General features: G+C 44.5%; 1 protein-coding gene across 2 annotated transcripts in view; it reads right to left on the reverse strand.

Moving 5' to 3' along the window:
- Nucleotides 1-23,640, reverse strand: part of LOC147442243 (uncharacterized) — a 115,425-nt gene that overhangs the window by 69,500 nt on the left and 22,285 nt on the right. Inside the window, exons 6-10 of one of the 2 annotated variants that reach the window (XM_086528481.1) lie at nt 19,202-19,282; nt 19,023-19,112; nt 18,866-18,915; nt 18,525-18,633; nt 18,336-18,404 (exon numbers count right to left, since the gene is read on the reverse strand). The exons of the other annotated variant lie outside the window; for it this stretch is intronic. Of the exons in view, the coding sequence (XP_086384607.1) occupies nt 18,336-18,404; nt 18,525-18,633; nt 18,866-18,915; nt 19,023-19,112; nt 19,202-19,282 (399 nt within the window). The remainder of the gene's footprint in view (nt 1-18,335; nt 18,405-18,524; nt 18,634-18,865; nt 18,916-19,022; nt 19,113-19,201; nt 19,283-23,640) is intronic. 2 annotated transcript variants of the gene reach the window in all.

Consider the following 23,640-nt stretch of genomic DNA (forward strand, 5'->3'; position numbering starts at 1 on the left):
ACAAGTGTTAAATGTGCTAGTGCGAGTGCTCAAGGTGTTTCATTCCAAACCTCTTGCTCATTGTATTAAGGAATGGACATGCCACGAAAGTGACGGATGGAGAAAGGAAATGCTTGAAATATAAGATCACTTGTCAAGTGCAGTGGAATTGAAATGGTGAGAAGATCTTGACGTTACACTTCCACAAATCTTTACTTCTTTCTTTGATTAAATGTGTGCTACTTAGCACGAATGATGGTTCCTTTTATTTCCTCGAGGGGGGGGGGAGAGAGAGAGAGAGAATGACATCCGATGGGGTCCCAACCAACCCCTCAAGGGACCCCCACACCGTTGCCAATGTGGTATTTGCTTTTGATTGCGTCAATGGAATGTACACACATGCAATACCTCAATGCAGACTCTACGGACTCCAATGGGGAATGTTGCCGCAGTAACTCTTCAAGATGAAGCACCTCCGGGCTGATTTGATGCACCTTTGGATCCGTCTTGATGTGGGATTGTTGATGGCCACCAGGGGTAAATCTGGGGCTAATTTGTGATCCCGATGTGGAAGGAATGAAGGGCTGAAAATGTAGAGGATGATAGGACCGACGATAGACAGCGATGGGAGCACACAATGCGGCGAGGAAATGGCCGAGAAGAGGCTCAATAGGCTGCCTAAGTACCGAACCGCAACGGAAAGACTAGCGATTGACAGATCCGAGCCGTTTCCAGCGAGGGAAAGGGGCTGAAAGCTGAAAACGTTAAGTATCTTTGCTGAAACTGGCAAGCGCTGGGCTGATCTGCCGCAATGGAGCAAAAACACCATGGCCGTGCTGATGCAAAATGCTGGCTGGCCTGTTGCAAAACGCTCGGCTGATCTGGGGGCTGGCTCAATCTGCTGCAATCGCTAGAATATTTGCTTCCTTTATCAGTAAGAATTGGGCTTAAGAACTCCTAGAAACTTAGATAGGGAAAAACCTCTGTAAAATTCTTATAAAACAAATCATTAAAATGATTTATTAATAAGTTTGACAAGGGCTAAGTTTTTGTGTGAAATTATCGCACATCTGTCGATATAGGAATCCGATTGACGCGGGGAATGGCTCAATGGATACCTCTAACCTAAAACTACATGCACGTCATGCCAGATGCCCACCGTAGTGAAACAACACCTATCAAAACGGACTCGTTCGGACATGCAGGTCTTGTAAGCAGGCTCACAAATCCTCCTTGTACTAATCCTCCTCGGATTCTACACACTCCTATCTAGGGATAGGTGGAAAATTGGCTCTGGCAATCGATGAAGCATGTCCACGTGGCACACTGAGCCATGTGGACGTGACATCCCCTCCTACTTAAGGTGAAGTACTGGTACCGAATTCCATGCATGCCATAAGATGGTCTCGATTGAATGGCCTTCTAGATTATGTCCTCCATGGCTATTTTTGAGAGAGGCTCACCGGGTGTGGAAATGTCCAAAAGACGAGGATGGGGTCGATACATCTACTCGAAACCAATGGACGGCCTCCCAGATCAACGATTCCCTTGTTGGTTACCAATCATCCTTTGTGGCCCAATTAGGATGGTGTGAACCAAGCTGCACACCAGATGGATGCTCGTAGAGTGGATGGCTGGATATGCAAACGCTGATGTCCACAAAGGTTATTGGCCAGCCTATGCTGCCCTTATGCGGGAAGATTGGAGAGAGCAACACCGAATGGGAGATGAAGATAGTATGTCCTTTGGAATGCCCATGAACCATGGCAAGTCCTCTGTACAATGTCTCATGTTTACTGTTATGAGAATCGATATTTAACACTACATGGAAGGTAGTATAAGCTAAAAAAAGGTTTTAAGTAGGAAGCTCTAAATGAATCCTCGTCTCTGCAACGGATATTTGTTGATATTTAACACAACATGGAAGGTAGTATAAGCTAAAAAGGTTTTAAGTAGAATGCTCTAAATGAATCCTCGTCTTTGCAACGGATGTGGCTGTGAATTTAGGCTTACGATGCCATCAAACTCCAGCGGTGGTTGCCTCAAATTCGTACCCTTTGGCTCCGGATTCATGGCCACCGATTGCTAAGAAGATGCAGATGGTGTGGACTCAATGTGCTGCCAAAGATGTGTACAATAATGATGCATTGCCTCTTATGGAATGATGGAATTCTCCAACCAGATAGGAGAGATGGTTGTGCAAACAATTCCAAGACTCCAAAGCTAATAGGCTGATCTCGGTGGTGCCTTCCTTTGTCGTCGTAGACCGCTAACAAATCTTGATACTCGCAATCAACATCTTCATGTTTCTAATGCATGTCTTTCAATGATGTGAATTATCATGTTGAAGAATTTTTCGAAGAACTTTTGACTGCAAATATCCCATGCTAGGATTTCTTTATATCGAGGTGGTTAAGCGCGCATATCGGGTCAACTCCTCTAGCGGGTGCACCATAAATATAACCCCTAGTATACAAGGTTTGCATTTCCTACGCTCAAGGTGCACAGTCCTATGCGTGATAGCAGGTCCTGCAGTTACAGTGTTTGCATTTCCTAAGCTCAAGGTGTACGGTCCTAAGCGCAATGGCACGTCCTGCAATTCCCTGAATGAGAGAAGCGTCCTCGGACGAAACGCTACAACACACATCCAAACACTAAAGAGAAAATCCAAAATTCGTCGATTAGTGCAAAATCTTCAAAGCTCTGATGCCAATGTCACGTGCAGTGGAATTGAAAAGGTGACAAGACCTAGACTTTACACTTCACAAATCTTTACTTCTTTCCGTCCTTGAATCTGTGCTACTTAGCACGAATGATGGTTCCTTTTATTTCCTTGTAAAGAGACAATGAGAGAGAGAGAGAGAGAGAGAGAGAGAGAGAGAGAGAGAGAGAGAGTCACGTGACACATCCAACCCTATGTGTCCGTGGATAAGCTACAACATGATCAGGGTTCAATCAGTCTAGTCAGTCTAGATTAGAAGTGATCTGGCACTTTTGTGAGTCTATTCGTAGACCGTGCATGCCCAGTCATTTAGTGTAGATGCATATCCTCTGGTTGCACACAGCATGATCATAAGAATTCCCATCAGAATCCATCAAAATCCTTCAGGTGAATTTTCCAATGCATTTAGCCTATTTTACCTATTTTTGACATTTTTTCACTTACTAATTTAAGTGACTTTCCAACAAAAAGTAGGCAAGGCAAATTGAGTAAGAAAATATATAAGCAAACCAAAGTTAGCACTAAATGGTTGAAGAGGCAGCAGGAGCTCCACCGCTCAACAAGCAACTTCTCAAGCAAGAACCCCTTGGGGCAATTCCCTCAAGCAAGATCCCCCATTGTCCTAGCGTTTTTCATCAACAACAGCATGGCGTTTTCCTCAGCAGTCCCATCGCCAAGAAGACCTCAGCACTAGCGTTTTGCATCAGCAACCACCGCTGCAGAAGTTTCTACCCTAGCGTTTTTGGTTTACAACGGCCCAACGTTTTTGGTTTCAGCCTCGGCCTTGCAGATCCGGTGCATGCAGAGATTTGCAGCCCTAAAGGTCCATCAAGATCAGCCCTAAAAACGTTATAGATTCAAACCCAGAAAGACCATCAATTTTAAGCCTTAAGAACCTCTGTTTTCAGCCCTAAACCTGCAGATTTTCAGCATCAAAGACCCATCGAAAACAGCCCCCAAATCAGCGTTTTTGGACTAGTCGCAAATTTTAGCCCATAGCGTTTTTGGACAGCAGTAGAAAGATTGTAGATTTCAACGCTTAGGCCAGTCTCGTCCTCACCGTCGTCATCGCCGACATAGCCTAGACTTGCATCAGTCTCATGCATTCCATTTGTACCAGATTGTGCAATCATAAGTAGACCACTCTCGTCGACGAGAGTGGGGCCTTCGGAGAAGGGTTTTACAACGTCTCTGGTGTCATCTCTAGGGCCAAGGGTGCGCCCAAGTTTGGGCCAGTGCACCTCAGGGAGACCCTAGCAGAAAATACCCTAAAGCCCTAATGATTGGGAAATCCGGTCTTCAATGAAGGGGTAGATAGTAGCCTCAGATTTCAAGCTCAGAAAATTACGCGCGCTAGTGCAAGCACAGGAATGAGATGGGGTCCTTAGAATAATAACCCTAAGGCCTAAATTATTTTACGGCCTTAAGATAAGTTAGTTAAAGTATTTTTAAATTGTTTATGCCGGACCAAATGACCGGACGAGTGCGAACAGGTAATGCCAGAGCAGTGCTGGTACGGCATTGCGCTGAGGAGCAGGTAACAGTTTCATTGGATTGCATCTATGTGTGCAGTTGTGGTTCAATTTGCCCATTTCATTAATAGGTTGTAAACTTTTAAAAGTGAAAGTTGAAGGGTTTTTAAGTTATTAAGTAAGTGTGCCAAGTGGAACACTTACCAATGCAAACTAACTCTCTCTCACTCTCAGTCTCACCCTCTCGCTCTTCCTAGCGCCCCCTCTCCCTGATGGCTATTTAGGAGCCCCCCCTCCCCCATTTTCAGCGTTGGCAGTGCTCCTACCCCCCCTATTGTGAGTATGCTCTACGCATTGGAGCCCTCCATGGAAGCTTGAGAGCAGTCCCTTGCGACATATGTGGTGGCCTCGTGTTCCCATTGTCTAGAACAAGGGTTCTCATAGCCATAGCCAGCTTTTGGTGAAGTTTCATCGCGAGAAGTTGCCGCAAGCACTCTCTTCGTAGAGTGTGGTGGCTGTAAATTCTCTGTTTTCAGCCCTAAATCACCTCCTTTAGGGTGAATTTCAGCAAAATACATATAGAATCTAGTTCTTCTCTACCTACACTAGGCATACACAAAGTTTTGTGCAATTCCATCGCGGAAAAGGACTCTATTTCGGCTTTGGAAGTTGCTCAGGTAACATTTTCAAGTTATGTGCAGAAAATTACAGCAAGCATGTATGCGTGCATTTTACGTGTTTCTCCATTGTTTTTGTTGCAGGAATGATTATGCATAAAGGGACTCAGTTAGCGGAAGGTAGACTCTCATTTTCGAGAGCTTCCGTTGAGTTTTGTGGAAGATAAACTCTCGTTTTCGAGAGCTTCCCATAGCAGAGGGAAAATCCTGTCAGTATTCAAAGAGTAGCTTTCGCACTCTCTCGGTCAGAAGAAAAAAAGAAAGAATAGAGGACGGGCTATTGCCTCGTTCTTGTGCTTGTAAAGATTCTCCCTTAGTAATAAAGATAACCTCTTTATGGGGGGGGGACCAGCCCATCTTCTGGTCCCCAATGAAGTCTCTCTCTCTCTCTCTCTCTCTCTCTCTCTCTCTCTCTCTCTCTCTCTAATTCTCTTGAGTATTTGAAGTACAATTAAAAGTCAGTTTACGCTTCCATATTTTTGTCACAGTGGTATCAGAGCAAGGTCATCTCTCTCTTCCTTAAGGAATTGACAACTCTTGGCAGACTGCAGAAATGGGAGGACGCGAGATAGGAGTTTTCTCTCCTTCAATAGCAGGTGGAAGAGTTGCAAAAAGCTCTCTCTCATATCCAGAAGTCCAAAAGATTCTCCATACTCTTGAGAAAGGGAAGGAGAAAATGCCGATGGGGTCGAGAGAAATCCCGCAGAACCCAAAGGCGCCAAAACCAAGGAAAGATCCTTTGATTGGAACCTCCCGCATGCAAAAGAGGCAGAGGAAACCTCCAAAACGTCATGTGCGGTTTAATCCAAAGGTTCAAGAGCAGGATCCCCCTGATTCCCCTCAGTTCTCTTTCATGAAGGATCTGGATGACATAGCTGCTCCGGAAGACATGTTTCTTGACGATCCGTCGCAGCAAGAAGTGCATTCAAGGGAAAGGACTCCTGTCCACAAGGAGTCTAAGCATAGAAAGAAGGAGCACCATAAGAAGAAGAAGCACAGGCAGAAAACATTCAAGTCGGGAGACAAAGATGTGAAATTCGACACCTACAATGGACGGCGTTATAATGACAAAGCTTTTGCTTTCATCCGCCAATTAGTAGTTGCATTTGCTGAAGGGAATTTCAAAGAAAGATCCAAGCTTTGCCATGTCAGTACGTACCTCAAAGGCACCGCCAGCAGTTGGTGGTTAACCCTTATCCTGGAAGATCGCAAACTCCAAGATTGGACTGCTTTCAAGAAGGAGTTCTACCCACAGTTCCTTCCTCAAGACTATGAGGAAGAGGTAAAGAAAGAATGGGATCGACTTTCACAGTCGGAGAACGAAACTGTTCCACGCTATGTGGATAGGTTTTGGGACGTTCTCTTGAAAGTCACTCCATTCAAGAAGATTGACGATTCGGAAAAGATGCGCAAGTTTGAAGCAGGATTGCATGAAGCCTTGCAAAAGGCTATGAAGCTTTACCCTCGGGGTAACTTGCAGATACATATGTAATCAGCCCGCATAGCTGATGGAATACATGACAAGGATACTCCCAGGAAGATGGAGCAAAGCACTTACCATGCCAAGCAGAAGGCTCTCCATGAGCAGCCTACCTCTACTTCTTCTTCTCAAAAGAAGAAAAGAACCGCCTCTCAAGCAGAAGCAAAGCCAAATCAGCCCAAGAAAGGGAGATATCTCTCTCCTGCTACATTAGTGAAGAAAGATGCTAAGTGTGGACAAGTTGGTCATATGAAGGGTGATTGTCCTACCAAACCTCCGCAACCACCCTCTTCCAATGCAGTCCCAGATGTACAGGGAAATACAACCAAGGATGGAAAAGAAAGAGCTCTTCTCAAAGCATGGGGTAGCATCAACAACCAACGGGCTCTTATTCTATTTGACCCCGGCAGTACAAACAACTTCATCTCTACAAAGCTAGCTGATGACCTGAACTTACAACCCAATCGTTTTGGAGTTTCTATTCAAGCACAATCTGCTTTCAAAGGGCAAAACTCTAACTCTACTCCAATCATAGGGAAGCTGAATCTAAAGGTCGACAATTACAAAGATCAAGAGTCTTTCTTACTAGCTTCACTTGAAGGATGCGATGTTATCTTGGGAATGCCTTGGCACTACAAGATGCATCCCATTCCTGACTATGTTCAGAAAACCTTATCCTTTGATCATAAAGGAAAGGAGTTTCTTGTACTTGCAGATGCAGATGATTGGCGCATCCCTATCGCCAATCACATTGCCATCAAGAAAGTAATGAAAAAGTGTGTTTCAGCGTACTTGATTTTTGCAAGAGAGAGAGATGTGTCTGTTTCACAACTTTCTTCCTCTTTAGAGCAAAAAAGACTTAAGTTATTAGAAAGTTATAAAGATTGTTTTGCAAATGAACTTCCAAATGAACTCCCACCTTCGCGACCTGAGGATCATACAATTGATTTAATCCCAGGAAGTTATCCTCCAAATAAGCCCCCTTATCGAGTTTGTCTAATGCAGCAAGAGGAAATTCTCAAGCAGGTTAACGAACTTTTGGAGAAGGGCTTAATAAGGCCTAGTACTTCTCCATATTGTTCACCTGTCTTGCAAGTATAGAAAAAGGATGGCACATTCCGCATGTGCATAGACTATAGATCTCTAAACAAGATCACAATCAAAAATCGATTTCCAATCCCTCGGATTGACGACATTCTTGACAAGTTACAAGAAGCAAGTATCTTTAGTCGTATAGACTTGAAGAGCGGTTATCATCAAATCCGCATAGCTCCTCAGGATGTGCATAAGACATCATTTAGAACAACCTTCGGGTTGTATGAATTTCTAGTGATGCCTTTTGGACTCACTAATGCACCAGCTACATTCAACAGAATGATGGATAGCATCTATGTGTGCAGTTGTGGTTCAATTTGCCCATTTCATTAATAGGTTGTAAACTTTTAAAAGTGAAAGTTGAAGGGTTTTTAAGTTATTAAGTAAGTGTGCCAAGTGGCACACTTACCAATGCAAACTAACTCTCTCTCACTCTCACTCTCACCCTCTCTCTCTTCCTAGCGCCCCCTCTCCCTGATGGCTATTTAGGAGCCCCCCCTCCCCCATTTTCAGTGTTGGCAGTGCTCCTACCCCCCCTATTGTGAGTATGCTCTACGCATTGGAGCCCTCCATGGAAGCTTGAGAGCAGCCCCTTGCGACATATGTGGTAGCCTCGTGCTCCCATTGTTTAGAACAAGGGTTCTCATAGCCATAGCCAGCTTTTGGTGAAGTTTCATCGCGAGAAGTTGCAGCAGGCACTCTCTTCGAAGAGTGTGGTGGCTGTAAATTCTTTGTTTTCAGCCCTAAATCACCTCCTTTAGGGTGAATTTCAGCAAAATACATATAGAATCTAGTTCTTCTCTACCTACACTACGCATACACAAAGTTTCGTGCAATTCCATCGCGGAAAAAGTCTCTATTTCGGCTTTGGAAAATGCTCAGGTAACATTTTCAGGTTATGTGCAGAAAATTACAGCAAGCATGTGTGCGTGCATTTTACGTGTTTCTCCCTTATTTTTGTTGCAAGAATGATAATGCATAAAGAGACTCAGTTAGCGGAAGGTAGACTCTCATTTTCGAGAGCTTCCGTTGAGTTTTGTGGAAGATAGACTCTCGCTTTCGAGAGCTTCCCAAAATCTCATAGCAGAGGGAAAATCCTCTCAGTATTCAGAAGTAGCTTTCGCACTCTCTCAGTCAAAAGCAGAAAAGAAAGAATAGAGGACGAATAGCCCCGTTCTTGTGCTTGTATAGATTCTCCTTTAGTAATAAAGATAATCTCTTTATGGGGGGGGACCAGCCGTGATTGTTCACAAGAAGGATTATGTGTTAAGTGGATGCTTTTTCTAGCGAAGCTAACCTCGTTGTAGATTCGATCAATCACGAAGAACCAATCTTGGCTTTCGAGTCGAGGTCCAAAGAACCCCCACAGGACGATTCGATCATTCACGAAGAACCGATCTTGGCTCTCGAGCCTAGGTCCAAAGAACCCTCACAGGAAGTATTATGTGTTCGCATGATTGATACGCACGCATTGTACGAGTGTTTCCTTCGTGATCGTTTCCTGTATTTTAGTTAGCGTCTTTATATGATCCCTTTTCCTAGGCATGACATATTGTACGTTGAGCACGTTTCACTCATGAATGAGCACGAATGTATGCAGATTTGCTGAAAAGTATGCATTCAAGGAAGTCACATTCCATGTCTCTTCCTTGGCACGACACAATCGTGAAAAGAGCACATAGAAGTATGAGCACGAAGCATGGGCATTTCCGTTGTGAATTGCCAAAGTTGATTGATTTAGATCAGAAGAGAAAGATTCGATCTCATTGTTTGTGTGTGTGTGATGAACGGTTTGGCACTTCGTCTATTGGTTCATCTACATTGCATGCACAGTCTTTTAGGACGACAAGATTTTTTCCACTCACTTTACATGGAATAGGTATGTTCATGGTTTTGTGTTGGAAATGGTTTCAGGAATTTTCAGCCATGGAGATTCTTGAAGAAGAAAGAAGCATGAAGTTGAAGCATCGAAGGAGCCACAGAAGACTGTCACTTTCGGCGCGGCCCAAAGAAGCGAGCGTTGCAGACCTTTATAAAGTTCAAGTAATGCATGATCCACACATCAGAGTGGGCCGACGAAGAGTCCCTTCCAGGATTCCGGATGCTATTGGCGATCTCCCTCGACGCCATACAGTTCGGTACCAGTACCTTACTTTGAAAAGGAGGGGATGTCACGTGACACATCCAACCATATGCGTCCGTGGCCAAGCTACAGCATGATCAGGGTTCAGTCAGTCCAGTCAGTCTAGATTAGAAGTGATTTGGTATTTTTGTGAGTCTATTCGTAGACCATGCGTGCCCAGTCACTTAGTGTAGATGCATATCCTCTGGTTGCACACAACATGATCATAAGAATTCCCATCAGAATCCTTCAAGGGAATTTTCCAGTGCATTTAGCCTATTTTATCTATTTTTGACATTTTTCACCTATTAATTTAAGTGACTTTCCAACAAAAGTAGGTAGGCAAATTGGGTAAGAAAATATATAAGCAAACCAAAGGTAGCACTAAATGGCAGAAGAGGCACCAGGAGCTCCACCGCTCAACAGGCAACTTCTCAAGCAAGGGCAATTCCCTCAAGCAAGACTCCCCATTGTCCTAGCGTTTTTCATCAACACCAGCATGGCGTTTTCCTCAGCAGTCCCATCGCCAAGAAGACCTCAGCACTAGCGTTTTGCATCAGCGACCACCGCGGCAGAAGTTTCTACAACTAGCGTTTTTGAAGAAGCTGCCTCCCTAGCGTTTTTGGTTTACAACAGCCCAGCATTTTTTATTTCAGCCTCGGCCTTGCAGATCCGGCGCATGCAGAGATTTGCAGCCCTAAAGATCCATCAAGATCAGCCCTAAAAAGGTTGCAGATTCAGCCCTAGAAAGACCATCAGTTTTCAGCCTTAAGAACCTCTATTTTCAGCCCTAAACCTGCAGATTTTCAGCGTCAAAGACCCACCAAAAACAGCCCCCAAATCAGCGTTTTTGGACTAGTCGCAGATTTTATCCCATAGCGTTTTTGGACAGCAATAGAAAGATTGCAGATTTCAGCCCTTAGGTCGGTCTCATTCTCACTGTCGTCATCGCCGACATAGCCTAGACTTGCATCAATCTCATGCATTCCATTTGTACCAGATTGTGCAATCATAAGTAGACCACTCTCGCCGACAAGAGTGGGGCCTTCGGAGGAGGGTTTTACAACGTCTCTCGTGTCGTATCTCTCTTCTCTCTCTATCTCTCAGTCTCATACACTTGCAAGCACAGTGTCCATTCACTTTGTTTGTGATCATAGCACTCTCTCATTAAGAACGGAAGGCTCTACCTTCCATAAGAACAAAAGGAACCTTGAGCGCAGTTCGGAGCACTCATCTTGAGCAAAGCGCAACATTCATTCCGCTGCAGGTAACACACACACACACACACAGAGAAATGAAATGAAATGTAATATTAACGTCTTCAAAAGGCCAAAACGACCTATGAACCCAAAAGGTTACATGTGGTGAATCTAATACTAGGTGTGGGTACAAAAAGTACAAAGAACTGAAAGAAAATAATGGGTAGGGGTGGGGTGAAAGCTGATACAAAGGGAATACAAAGGGTGAGCTGATACAATAAGGCTCTCTGACAATCGAGGCATCATATACATATACATCAGTATCCAAAAGGCTATAGAGATTCAATGTCCTCCAAGGTAGGCACTCTGTCGGGACAGCTCCTATGTCACGCCAGTATGGTATGGATCCTCTGTCACAAATTGTGTCGATGTCGAGAGGGCCCCCTCATCCGTGGCCAACGAACTCCCCCAACGCTATCGCCCGATCAAGCAGTATGCCTCTGGTGCCTCTGGTGTTGTTATGCTGTGGAGGCTGCTCGAACTCCTCTGTCTGACTGAAAGAAATATGTAATCTTCCGCTGTCGCTAAATCTCTCTCATTGTGCCCCTCTTCAAGATGTCCTCTCTGTGTTTGTGAATCTCTCGTAAGTATAATCCGAGGCATCTCTGATCCTCGTATCTCATGAATCTAGAAAGTGGCCCAAAACCCTCTCTAAATAGACAGCCAAAGCGGTCTCGTATCTCATAGTATACTGGGCAGTGACATATGTAATATAGCTCGGTCTCTGGCTCTATTTGGCACACCTGACAAATCTTGGACTCAGCGGGTACTCCTATAAATTTGTCTGTCTCGATCTTTAGCTGATTTGAGGATGTGCGTAACTGACCAATAGCACATCGTATCCCATGGGATAGATGAGTATCCATGTATCCTCGTCTGATCCCAAAACCATCCTCCGTGAGTTAGAGAAGATGCTCTCTATAGGAAGTCATCTTCGTACCTAGCTCATGTGTAGGTTGTATCCATGTCCTCTTCGTATCCAACTGAATCAAGTCCTGTCTGATGAGCCTGGTAATCTCTGCCCTAGTGAGGGAGATGGAGGGTGCATCAAGAGAGTATTGAAATGGGGGTAGCCAATCCATACTAAAGCCATGTAACTGAAACCAAAATGCCATCTCTGCATACCAACATGATCTATCTCCCTGCAATACCAGCTGTTGCGAAGACTCTAGTGCTAATCGAGCATATATGTCTCTAGGGAGAGCCCAAGTGCTATGCATAAATGAAACTGATCGAGTGAGTGCCTCCACTACCAAAGGAGGAGGAGCGAGCTCCGTCCTAACAATGTCATGTGGTATTGAGGCCTTGGTCCTAATCATCCGAGAAATCATAGACACCAAGGGCTTCTCCATACATCTCCATGCATCAGTACTGCCAGCTCTGCTATAATGATCAACTGAGGGGCCCCATATCTCCACTCCGTACAACATGGCCGAAGTGACCAACATGTCATAGAGCCAAAGCTTTGTTCGAGGTTCCTGGAACTGAACCTGCAAACATATCCTTTCAAGTCTCCCAACGCTACATAGGCTCTGGTTAATCCCGTATCTACTGCACGCCTCAGGGAAAATACTGGACCACTGAAAACCGACCCAAGATAAGTGTATGTATCTGCATACTCCACAGTCTCTCGACCATATGTAAAAGTGGGGGCGGACCTCCTTACCCACTGTGCCGTGGTGTTAAACACCATTACCTTGGTCTTACCAAGGTTCACAGGCAATCCATTGTCCCGTGCAAATACATGCAATGCATCCAAATGACGCTGCATCCCCTCTGGAGAATCGGAGATCAGCACAATATCATCAGCATATAATAGCAACGGAATCCATGTCCCTACAAGCTGAGCACCTCTATCACCCTCTATATGTACATAATTTGAAAACTCATCTACATATATCCCAAAGAGAGTCGGAGATAGGGGACAACCCTGCTTCACCCCAATGGTGGAGTGAACCATGTCGGACATGCCTTGAGTAGTGCGTAACTATCCTACCACTGTCCTGTATAAAGCTAAGATCCCCCAGATCAGCTCTGTGGGGACCCCCATGTCTTGCAATCTGCATATGAGTATGGCTCGTTGCACTGTATCAAAGGCTTTGTGGAAATCCACAAAGCTACAATATATCCTCCTGTCATGGTGTCTATCCTCCTCAATAATGGCTCTGAGTGTCAAAATCTGGTCAAGAGTGGAGAAACCTCTCCTAAACCCTGCCTGTCCTGCTGCCTGTATGCCTCTCTCTCTGCCCATCCACTCTACTTATGCGCAAGAATTGATGCATATAGCCTAGCCAGAGTGTGACCAACCATGATGGTTCTGTAATATCCGGGAAGCATAGAATCTCCCAACTTGAAGATAGGCACAATAGTGGACATACTCCAAGTCTCAGGGAAACCCTCATACATGGCTCTATTAGACATCATAGCAAGAGGCTCTGCAAGCATATCTCTGGCACGGATATAGTGCTCTGCTACCAGACCATCGTGATCCTGTGCTCTTCCTGTCTTCATCTTGTCAATGGCTTTGCTTACCCTCTCAGCAGTAAAGAAAGTACATGTTTCTGGGCACGCCTGTGGAGGGTCAGGCAAATGTGGTTGCCCTGATGCTGTTTAGAGATGTAGCATATTCCACCTGTCTCTGTGGAAGTGATGGCTGGCGATGGACAGTGCTCATTGAAAAGCCTCTATGCCTCACTAGAGTCCTGACTCATAAACAGCTTATACAGATCACGCTCTAATTGAGATAGGTAAGCCTTCTTCTTTCGTCGCACTAGGCAGAGGAAGATAATCGTCTATATGTAGTAGTACCCATGAGCACCTCTCTCTGTAATCTGATCCTCGTCTCTCTACACTCCTCATCATACCAACTGTTCACAGGCATGCTCCTAGATCGTCTGCGTGTAAGCTAGCTGTGGGGATATGCCTCTGATGCTGCATCATGTACCATCTCTGTCAGAATCTGGGTGAGCTCATCTAGTGGTCGTCCTGGCTCATGAGTGCATAGCTGGCTGTATATCTCATTAGTGTACACGTGATCCGTCTCCCTCATGAAGGTATACCGAGTATGTGTGGAGGCCTCTCCCAATGGAGCTGTGTTAAACTGGAACGATAGAGTGAAAGACAAGATAGCATGATCAATTGCTACCCCAACCGGCCTAGTTCCCACCACGAAATCTTGGAAGGAATGAGTCCTGGCGGAGCCATAACATAATCCACTATACTAGCGTAATGCCGATGTCGAAAGTATGTAAGACCACCAACTGCAGGGAATCTCTTTAGGCCATTCAAAATGGCCAATCCATGTGCAATCCCCATATCAATCAAGTATCTGCCATACTCAATGTGCTCCTCATCCTGTGATAATGTAGACAAGCCCATTTCTGTAATATCAAGCTACGGTATCAACTCCTCAGAGGTATCATAGAATACAGTCTGGTGATGGGCAGTCCTAACATTGAAATCCCCCAAGATAATAATGTCCGCATCTCTGGAAAATTTCCATATATCATCAACTAAAATAGAGAAGGGGGATTGTCCTCTAGGTGATGGATATACTGACGTACTAGGGGGGAAATAGCGAACAGCGATGTATAGATATTTGTATGTCTCTGCCTTCAATCTCACCCACATGCTCATCCCTCCAAGCTATATGTATCAAAGAATGTAGCTCCTCCCTCAATAAGACTACCACTCTCTTGAACCTTGTCCTCTACGCTCTGATCAAGTCTCATGTCTGCAAGTTGTCTCCCATTTGTATCCGCTTACATGGGGCATGGACTGCCCCGGGGCCTGATGCGTCTCAGAGTAGAAAAAAAATGATGTCTCTCCTTGTGAAACTATCCTCAAAGACCCCTACATCAAGGCACAAAGATCCATTACAATCCCATGTAGCCACTCTGAGTGCGGTCCCAGAGGTCTCGCACCGTCATGCAGGGCGGTTCTCCAGAATAACCACTTGCCCATCCCTGTAGAAGGCCACTTTTCCCTTCTCTTGAGCTATCATTATCTCGGGCATAACTTCTTTCATATGAGCAAGCTGGGTGAGTGTGAGGTCATCTCCAAGGAATATGCCCGTTTTCTTTAGTGTAGGACGCTTCTTCAAGAAGTCCGTCTTTGCCTCCATGGATGGGAAGCGCATGATTAGAGCTCTTTCTTTTGAAGTCTCCCCATTTCCTTGTGTCTTCTCCCCTACCCTCCATGCCTTTGTATGAGTCGCCTCACTACCCATCATGCGGAGAAGTTCTTTGACTTCCCCTTCCACATCATCTCGGTCTTTTAGACTGGTTATTCGTATGTGCAAAGCTCTAGTCTTCCTTCGCTGCTCTTCTTCTAAAGTCATGTTGATGATTGTAGGAGTGGGGATAGATGTGGTTTCTTACCCTTTCCCTTTCTTAGCGACTTCTATCCATTTCTCGATCTCATCCGCCTTCTTCTGTGTCTTCGTGATTACATCCACCTATAAAGACGTCTCTGCCCCATTCTATTTCTCTTCCTCTTTGATCATCCATACCTGTTCCTTGATGACCTTGATTTCCTCTATCACCGAGGGCTGGAATTCACCTTCCTCTAGTCCATTGCTTGCTCTATCAGGAAGCTCTCGCTTGAGGGCTGAGACCTCTTCTTTGAGTGCTTGTGAATCCGCCTTAAGTGCTTGTATCTCTACGTGAAGGTCCTCTTTCTCCTTCTTCCATTGCGTGCCTTCGTTGAGGAACATTTGAAGAAGGTTTGCCTTCTCCTTCCACCATCCTTCCATCTCTGCTTTCCATTCCTTCATCTCCCTTTCCACTTGTGTTATCTGCTTGTTTGTATGCATGAAGGTCGCCTTCGTACGGGACTTGCAAAATGGTGAAGCAATTATGACCTCCGTCGTAACGGCCCCTGTTGCGTAGGCCCTCAATTCTGCTCGTGTTTAGTAACACTGCTGAGTAGTGATGGGGTTTTGCTGCTCTAACCCGCACTGGCTAAACGCGATGGTGACCTGCTGTGAAAACTGTCCCAGATCTGCTACAAATAGACCCAGCTTGTCGCGACCTACTCCACAAACTGTCCCAGGTCTGCTGCAAATAGACCCACCTGCCCCGTACACCACTCGCACTGTCCAGCGTGTGTTGCCTGCTTCGCTCAGCACATGCTACTTGCTCTGCCCCGCATGCGCTACTTGCTATGCACTCCAACAGTTCAACGCGCAATAGTTGATGGCCTATTCACTCCAGCAGTTCAGCAGCCTGCGTGCACTTGACAGGCAGCAGAAGGGTTGCGCGATGGTGGGGGAGGGTCTGCGTAGACCAGTACGGCAACAGCAGGGCTGCGCGAACCAGCAAGTCTGCTATTGTGTGCCGCCTTCGACAACGCCTAAACCCCCACACTGCACTGTTGTAAGCTGCGTGTCTGCAGAGAGAGAGAGAGAGAGAGTCAGAGAGAAGAAGGAATGTCAAGCCCATGGAAAACAAAGATAAAAGTGATGGGGTGCGCCTGCGTGACCTGCTCCCCCAGCGCTTCGACAGCCTTGCGTGTTTAGCAGCCCCTGTGCGCTCAGTAACCCCAGCCTTGCACGTCCAGCAGCCCACCGTGAGAGAGAGAGAGAGAGAGAGAGAGAGAGAGAGAGAGAGAGAGAGAGAGAGACCCGATGGGGTCCCAACAAACCCTTTGAAGAGGCCCCCAGGCAGTTGCCAATGTGGTATTTGCTTTTGATTGCGTAAATGGAATGTACACACATGCAATACCTCAATGCAAACTCTACAGAATCGAATGGGGAATGTCGCCGCGGTAACTCTTCAAGATGAAGCACCTCCGGGGCTGATTTGATGCACCTTTGGGTTCATCTCGATGTGGGATTGTTGATGGGCACCAAGGGTAGATCTGGGGCTGATTTGTGATCCCAATGTGAGAGGAATGAAGAGCTGAAAATGCAGAGGATGATAGGGCCAATGATGGACAGCAATGGAAGCACTCGATGCCACGAGGGAATGGCCGAGAAGAGGCTCAATGGGCTGCGTAAGTACCATACCACGAAGGAAAGAAGCTGAAATCTGAAAACGTTGGGCTGCTCTGCTGAAACTAACAAGCATTGGGCTAATCCGCCGCAATGGAGCAAAAGCGCCAGAGCATTGCTGCTGCAAAAACGCTGGCTGGCCTGTTGCAAAAACGCTAGGCTGATCTGGGCGTTGGCTCAATAAACCGCAATCGCTAGGAAATCTGCTCCCTTCTTTGATGACATGATAGTTTATTCAAAGAATGATGAGGAGCGTAGGCGTCACTTGACCATTCTGTTCAAAGAGCTAGGTTGCTTGTCAATCCTAAGAAAAGCGAATTCTTCTTGAAGGAGATCCACTTTCTTGGCCACATAGTGTCATGGGATGGTGTCCGAATGGATTCTGCCAAGGTTGAAGCAATTAAGACATGGCCAGACTTGAAGACTGTGCACGATGTCCTTATCTTCTTGGGCTTATGCTCTTACTACAGAAGGTTTATGAGGAACTTTACTAAGATTGCCCCTTCATGCTCTACAAAAAATACATTTCAGCTTTTAATCTTAAAAGAAAAGACGACTTTCCAAATCCAGTAATCGTCTTGCCAGATCTCATTAGCACCTTATGAGAGCAAAATCTTGCAAGGGCCAAAAAAGACTAAGGTAGGGCAAAACCTCTGTCAAATTCTTATAATATAAATCATTAAAATGATTCATTGATAAGTTTGACCAGGGCTAAGTTTCAGGGTGAAACTGTCGCAAATCTATCGATCAAGGAATCCAATTGATGCAGGGAATGGCTCAGTGGATTCCTCTAACCTAAAACTACATGCATGTCATGCCAGATGCCCACCAAAGAGTAACAACACCTGTCAAAATGCTTGTACAATCCATTTGTGCAGGAGGGTTCCAAAACTACAAAACCTCTAATGGACTCTTCTGGACATGCAGATCCTGTGAACACGCTCACAAAATTGCCGGTACTAATCCTCCTAGGATTATAGACACTCCTATCTAGGGATAGGTGGAAAATTGGCTCTGGAAGTCGATGAAGCATGTCCATGTCGCACACAGAGCATGTGCACATGACATCACCTATTCTTTTCACTCTTTCCCCCAGAATTAGGCCAGTTTGAGATGTCAAATTCCCCCATACTTACATATAATTCTTAAATATAAAACAAGAAGAACCTTATAAATAATCAATTGATATTGGCTAGCTGCTAGCGTGACTAAAATGAAGCGGCATCCAAGAGAACGTAGCAAGACCTCAATGGCTATAATGTAACATCTATCACAAGTCAAGGGTGAATTGCCCTTCCTGTAGCCAACTCCTCTACTAAAGGCTCTAGATAGAATTCACTACTAGAGTCAAAAAATCATGCCCGGTCCACTCTAGCTCTTTAAAAATTTATAATCAATCACTCTACACAGTTGGTTCGATATACATTTCTCTTAGAGAGAACAAGTCAATCGAGATAGGACAATCTTTGAGGCCTCTTTAGAGTATTTACGTATTTTTTTCGTGTCTAAAGAGCAACTATTTAAGCTTTGGGCATACCATATCTTCTCTAAATCCCCTATCAAAGGAAAGGTTCCAGAGAATCCGCAATGCATCACACAACAAGAACTGCAATCACACACTACGTTAGAGAGTGCTCACAAAATTTCTCAAATTAAAACGTGACGTTCCTTCAATTGATGGGGATGAGCATTATGATTGCGAAATAAAAATCAATTAGCCTCAGACCTCATCTCCAGAATGTAAAATATTTGAAAGCTTGAACACCAAGGCATTTTCCCTCATAGCATCTAAGTTCTCTATATACAAACTCAACCTCTTCAGAAAGACTACCGCTCTGCAAAATCAGCACATCATCCTTGGAATATACAAAACTAGAATGCTTTCTGACAACCAATTTTTTTAAACAACAAATTTTTTTATGACGAACAACTCGTTTAAGAGAAAATTTGAAACTTGTTTATTGATTGTGAACATTGTTGTATGGTATTAGCGAGCTTGCAGCATTTAATTCCATGTGGACAAGACCTTGCATTTGAATGTTAAGAACGAGACAGTTTCAAGTTTACATGATAAGCAGAAATGTGTTTGTCCTGTTCAGCGCTTCACACAAGTGTTCCTGTAGAGAATCAAAAGGTATTCAACAGTAAAAAGTCAAGAAGCCAGAACTTCTACCTACTAAAAAAGGTCAGAGTTTAGGGAAACAAATCCGCAATTTCAACATACCACAAGGTTATATTTTCGCATCCTTTTTTCTATCTGCAGGTCCTCAGCAATATGATAGAGCAAACAAATTGACATGTATAGGAATCTTTCCTGCAAGTAATTATCAAGACTGCAGCTAATTCACAGTTCCTCTCTCGGCACAGAACACAAGATAAACAAACTTTTGATGTCCTTAATACCTGCTCTTGCAAAGCAGGCTTAATCTCCATTAAATTTGATGACGGCATGTTACCTTCTTTGATGGTGTTTAAGTCCAACACCTGCCATTTTAAAAATAGCTATTGCATCATTTCTATATAAAGTTTTTCCATGCGTCAAAGTATTATTTCTGTCGAGAAAACAAATTGGATGATAATCCACAAAAATATGTATGCAAATATAGGGCTCGCAGAAGCTGCAGAAGAAAAACTCAAGCCCGCTCATGGTGAGGGGGCTGCTCTCAGCCCTTTGTCTGGCCAAAGCGGGTGCCTTATGGGCTGCCTGCTGTAAACAATCAGCACTTAGACTGGCTTGAAATGGTGCTAGCAACAGTAGAAGATATCACTGTTGATGCTCTTCAAAAAAGAGAATGTTGCAGCAAGAGAAGCAACAGAATATAGCAAACCTGATGGAAAAATGCATCTCTCTTTGGCACTGGAAAGAGGACTAACCAAGCTTGAAAACGACAGCAACAAGCGATAAAATCACGAGGCCTGCCTAGGTGAGAAAAAGAGTCCAATAGATGGAAGTTGTTCCCTATCAGAATGCAAGCAATAGATGTATGCAACAGTAGTGTTGAGCTTATAGCAAAACAGCATGTTGTAAGATATAATAGTGCTTGGATTTCAACAAGCTAAGGAAGATAGTTTTGCATCCTAGAGGGCAACCAGTGAAGCACGCATTAGCAGCAGTGAGGAAAGAGTGAGGAAAGACCAAAGAAAGAAAACTTGGAACTTTTAAACCACAAAATTTAAACAAGCCGTTACCAAAAAGAAAAAAAAACCCACGTTTGAATGCCCAATTTTGTTTTCACGAGTGTCTGTTGGATTTTATTGCCTTCCTCCACCTGTACACAGTACCAACGGGCAGCTTCTCAAGCATGCCTCCATTTAGATGATGCCCGCTTAGAGACTTTCCTATTTTCCGTACACTCTCGCTCGTGCCTTCTGGGAGCTACAATGAGCGCTGAGAAAGAGGGTGTCTCAAAGCTGATCAAAAATGCCCACATGTCACAGCTCAGTAGGAGAAGAAACAAAATGGAAGCCAGTCAGCTATGCACTTCAAAGGAGAAGCATGGCAGCCTCCACGCATGCTAAAAGCTGAGGTTGATGGCCGCATGCCAATTTTCTATCCGTCATCTATTCTATTCACTTGCACTTGAATTTTTATTCATACCAGTAAATACATGAGGGAATCTTCCACCATCTTCCGCAAGTGATGTTGATGATAATGTCCTCCTTTTAAATTCTCTAGATAGTCACTTTCTCAGACAGCCTCGTTAATTATGATATCCGAATTTGCAAGGATATTATGAGACATAGTGAAGCCACAGAGTCCAAGTATTTGTGAACTCTTTTGAAAAAGTAAAGATCACACTATAGCTATTAGTAATGATCAATAATTCCTTGCTCAACAATTTTATTGGGCATCTCAGAACTAGAATGTCTTCAAACTCTCAAACTCTTAACTTTGTATGGGCTGTTCCAGCTATAGCTGCAACAAGCTAATAGATCTCAGAATGGATTCAGCAGTTGCCTTTGCCCCATAAGATTCTCTGCTGCCATTGTTGGTACTGCTCTTGCTTCTATTCGATCCCAATGAGGTAAAACTAAAGAGGGGATGCATACCCAAGGGTAGGGGTGACGAAGGAACGATCTGAGGGAGCCCACGAGGGTGCTCATGTGGTAGCAGCGTTGGCTCTTGTTGCGGATGTGGCCGGTATCAATTCCGCTGCAATACTTGGCCCATCCCTCCCCTACATTGCCACCTCCCCTCCACAGTATTTGGCATGGTTGAAAGGGAGAATCTCACGCTGCCATCCAACCACAGTTCCAACTGATGCCCTTAAGCTACACCACCGTCTTCTACATTGCCAAAGTAAGGGGCATCCTTGGCATTCTTTGTATGGGTGATGGCCTTTCCTTCTCCAACTTGTTGCAAAGCAAAGACCACCTTTGACCTCTTCCTAGAAACTCCAGGCCATTGATTTGACGATGACGCTCAACTAACTGTAGAAGCAACAATTTGCAGGGTACAGTTTGCACGCAGGAGCTAATGACACAGTTATTGAAGATGAAGGTGAAGATGTGGGGGCTTAAGTGTTACTAGCAGGGCTCCGAAGGTTTATGAGGGACATTATATTGCTCAAGCATGCGGCGGCCCGCCCTACTATCAGACTTGCCAGTGATGCACCCAAAAGATCATATACCTTCATAAGTTCATAATAGTTTGAACTCGCGAATTATAAGAGGGGATAAATCATAAAACACTCATAAAACTACAAAAGCAAGAGACAACCAAATTTTGCTACGAATAAAAGGCAAGGCCAGCAACATTGGTAAGCCCATGAAAAATTACAAGTAGCTCTTGTTGCCTTCCAAGTCTAAACCATTGGCATCTGTCTCAAAAGCTTAATAGCAAAAGAGAAAAGTTTCCCACACCTATCATTGTTCTTGGCTTTCTTGTGATTGCTAACTCATTTTCCTTGGCCTTTCAAAGATTCATACTCATTGTCTTCACCCTTATAGACAATCTGAAAGTAGACTAAGTCTAAACATCAACAATATCCCAACATGTTGTTCTCCCAAAAGCACTCAAGTTTTAAAAGCTGGCGCCCAAACTCGGTTCCGCGTTTTGTGGCGGCCAGTCCATACATTTAGGCACGTCAGCATGTTTCATGATTTGAGGGCTGGTCCACACACTGGGTCCATGTCAGCAGATTTTAGGGTTTTGATCCCTTTGGTCAATAGTCCAATGTTGGGGTTTTCAATGGCTCTAACCCCCTAGGGGTTGCCACATCACCAACTTATGACAAAAAGTCTATTCGAGTCGATCTTTGCCGTCAGCACGTAGTGCCCTTCTCGTTACAGAGGTATCAGGGCTGAAAAGTTTGATTTCCAGCAAGCAAATCAGGCTTTTCACATGGTTGCTCCTTATGGTTAGGCCAATCACATGTCTCCCTCTGTTCGCTATTTCTACAATCAAAGTAGCTTCCCACCACAAAGCTACTACAATGTTAGCATGGCCTTAGCACTACAAAGCTTCTACACTAGCCCAGCTCGTCCACCCTATCGTTGTTTCAACTGCCCAATTTCTGAAAGAGATATGATCACGGCTTGGCATCACTTGAGAATGACTAAGAAAGATACATTGGATGACTACTACCAGAGGTTTTGGGATACTTATTTGCCAGTGTCTTCGTTTCGGAATATTACTTTGAGGGACCAGATTGACCGGTTTTGTTATGTTTTGCCAAAAGAGATACAACATTATTGTCTAGAACAAAAGTCTGACTCTATTCAGAGACTTATGAGACATGCTAAGCAAGGATTTGGAATGCATGTTGGCTCATTTGGAATGCATGTTGGCTCATTGACTAATCCAAGATAGTATCCACCTCACCAAGGAAAGAGTCTTCCAGTGAAGAGAATGAATCAGGGGAACCAGATGCAAGTTCATCAGAGTCTAGAGAAGAAAGGGGATCAGATGATAGTGTGTCTCACGGTTCCGGCGACTGAGATTGGCGTGGCAATGGATAGGAGAGGCTAGCGAGGCTACCCACAGGTCCGAGGGCACAAGGAAAGAAAGGAAAGAGGAATCAACTGGTAGATCAGAGAATTCCACAGATTGAGATTGAGGTGCCAAGGACAAGGAGGCCATAGAGCTACCAATAGGTCCCAGGGCACGAGAAAAGAACAGAAAGGTAAGCTAGGTCCGCCTGATAATTTGGTCAAGGGTACTTTTTGGCCCTCAATGCAAAGTGGGTGGAGGAAGAGAACCTTGCAAATTCTCTTCTAAGAGAGCTACACCTTGAAGCTTTTGGGCTATTGGCAGTGTCTATGCCAAAAGTTACTGATGAATCAACAGGTTGAATCTGGTCCAATGCAGGCTACACAAGAAGGGAGCCACTCCACTCCTTGATTGAATAAAATTACTAATTTCTCTTTGAGATTTTAGGGTACTGACGGGCTGACAGTATTTTGCGGAATGACTTTATGGACTGTGTGCACTGAATTGGAAATTTCGTTGATTGAACTGAAAAGATATATTCTTTCATGTGTGTATTGTTAGACACATGAAGAGAGATGAAATGTCTCTAACGTTTTGTCTGATGAATGGACATCTATTAGAGATCGGTGAGATCTGATGTAGCTAAGTGAATGAAAACTGAATGTGAACTGAATGAGATTCAGTGCATCAAGATGTCTATCTAGATGAGATGACTGGATACTAATGTGAGTGTGCTAGGTGCAGTGGAAATGAATGTTGAACTTTGCTCAAGATGAGTGCTCTGAACTGTGCTCAAGGTTCCTTTTACTTACGGAAGGGAGAGCCTTTCGTTCCTTTAGTGAGAGAGTGAATGGACACTGTGAATGGAAGTGCATGAGACTGAGAGATAGAGAGAGAAGAGAATACGACA

Source organism: Adiantum capillus-veneris, chromosome 14, assembly GCF_014529385.1.
Source record: "Adiantum capillus-veneris isolate H3 chromosome 14, ASM1452938v2, whole genome shotgun sequence".
Lineage (NCBI taxonomy): Eukaryota > Viridiplantae > Streptophyta > Polypodiopsida > Polypodiales > Pteridaceae > Adiantum > Adiantum capillus-veneris.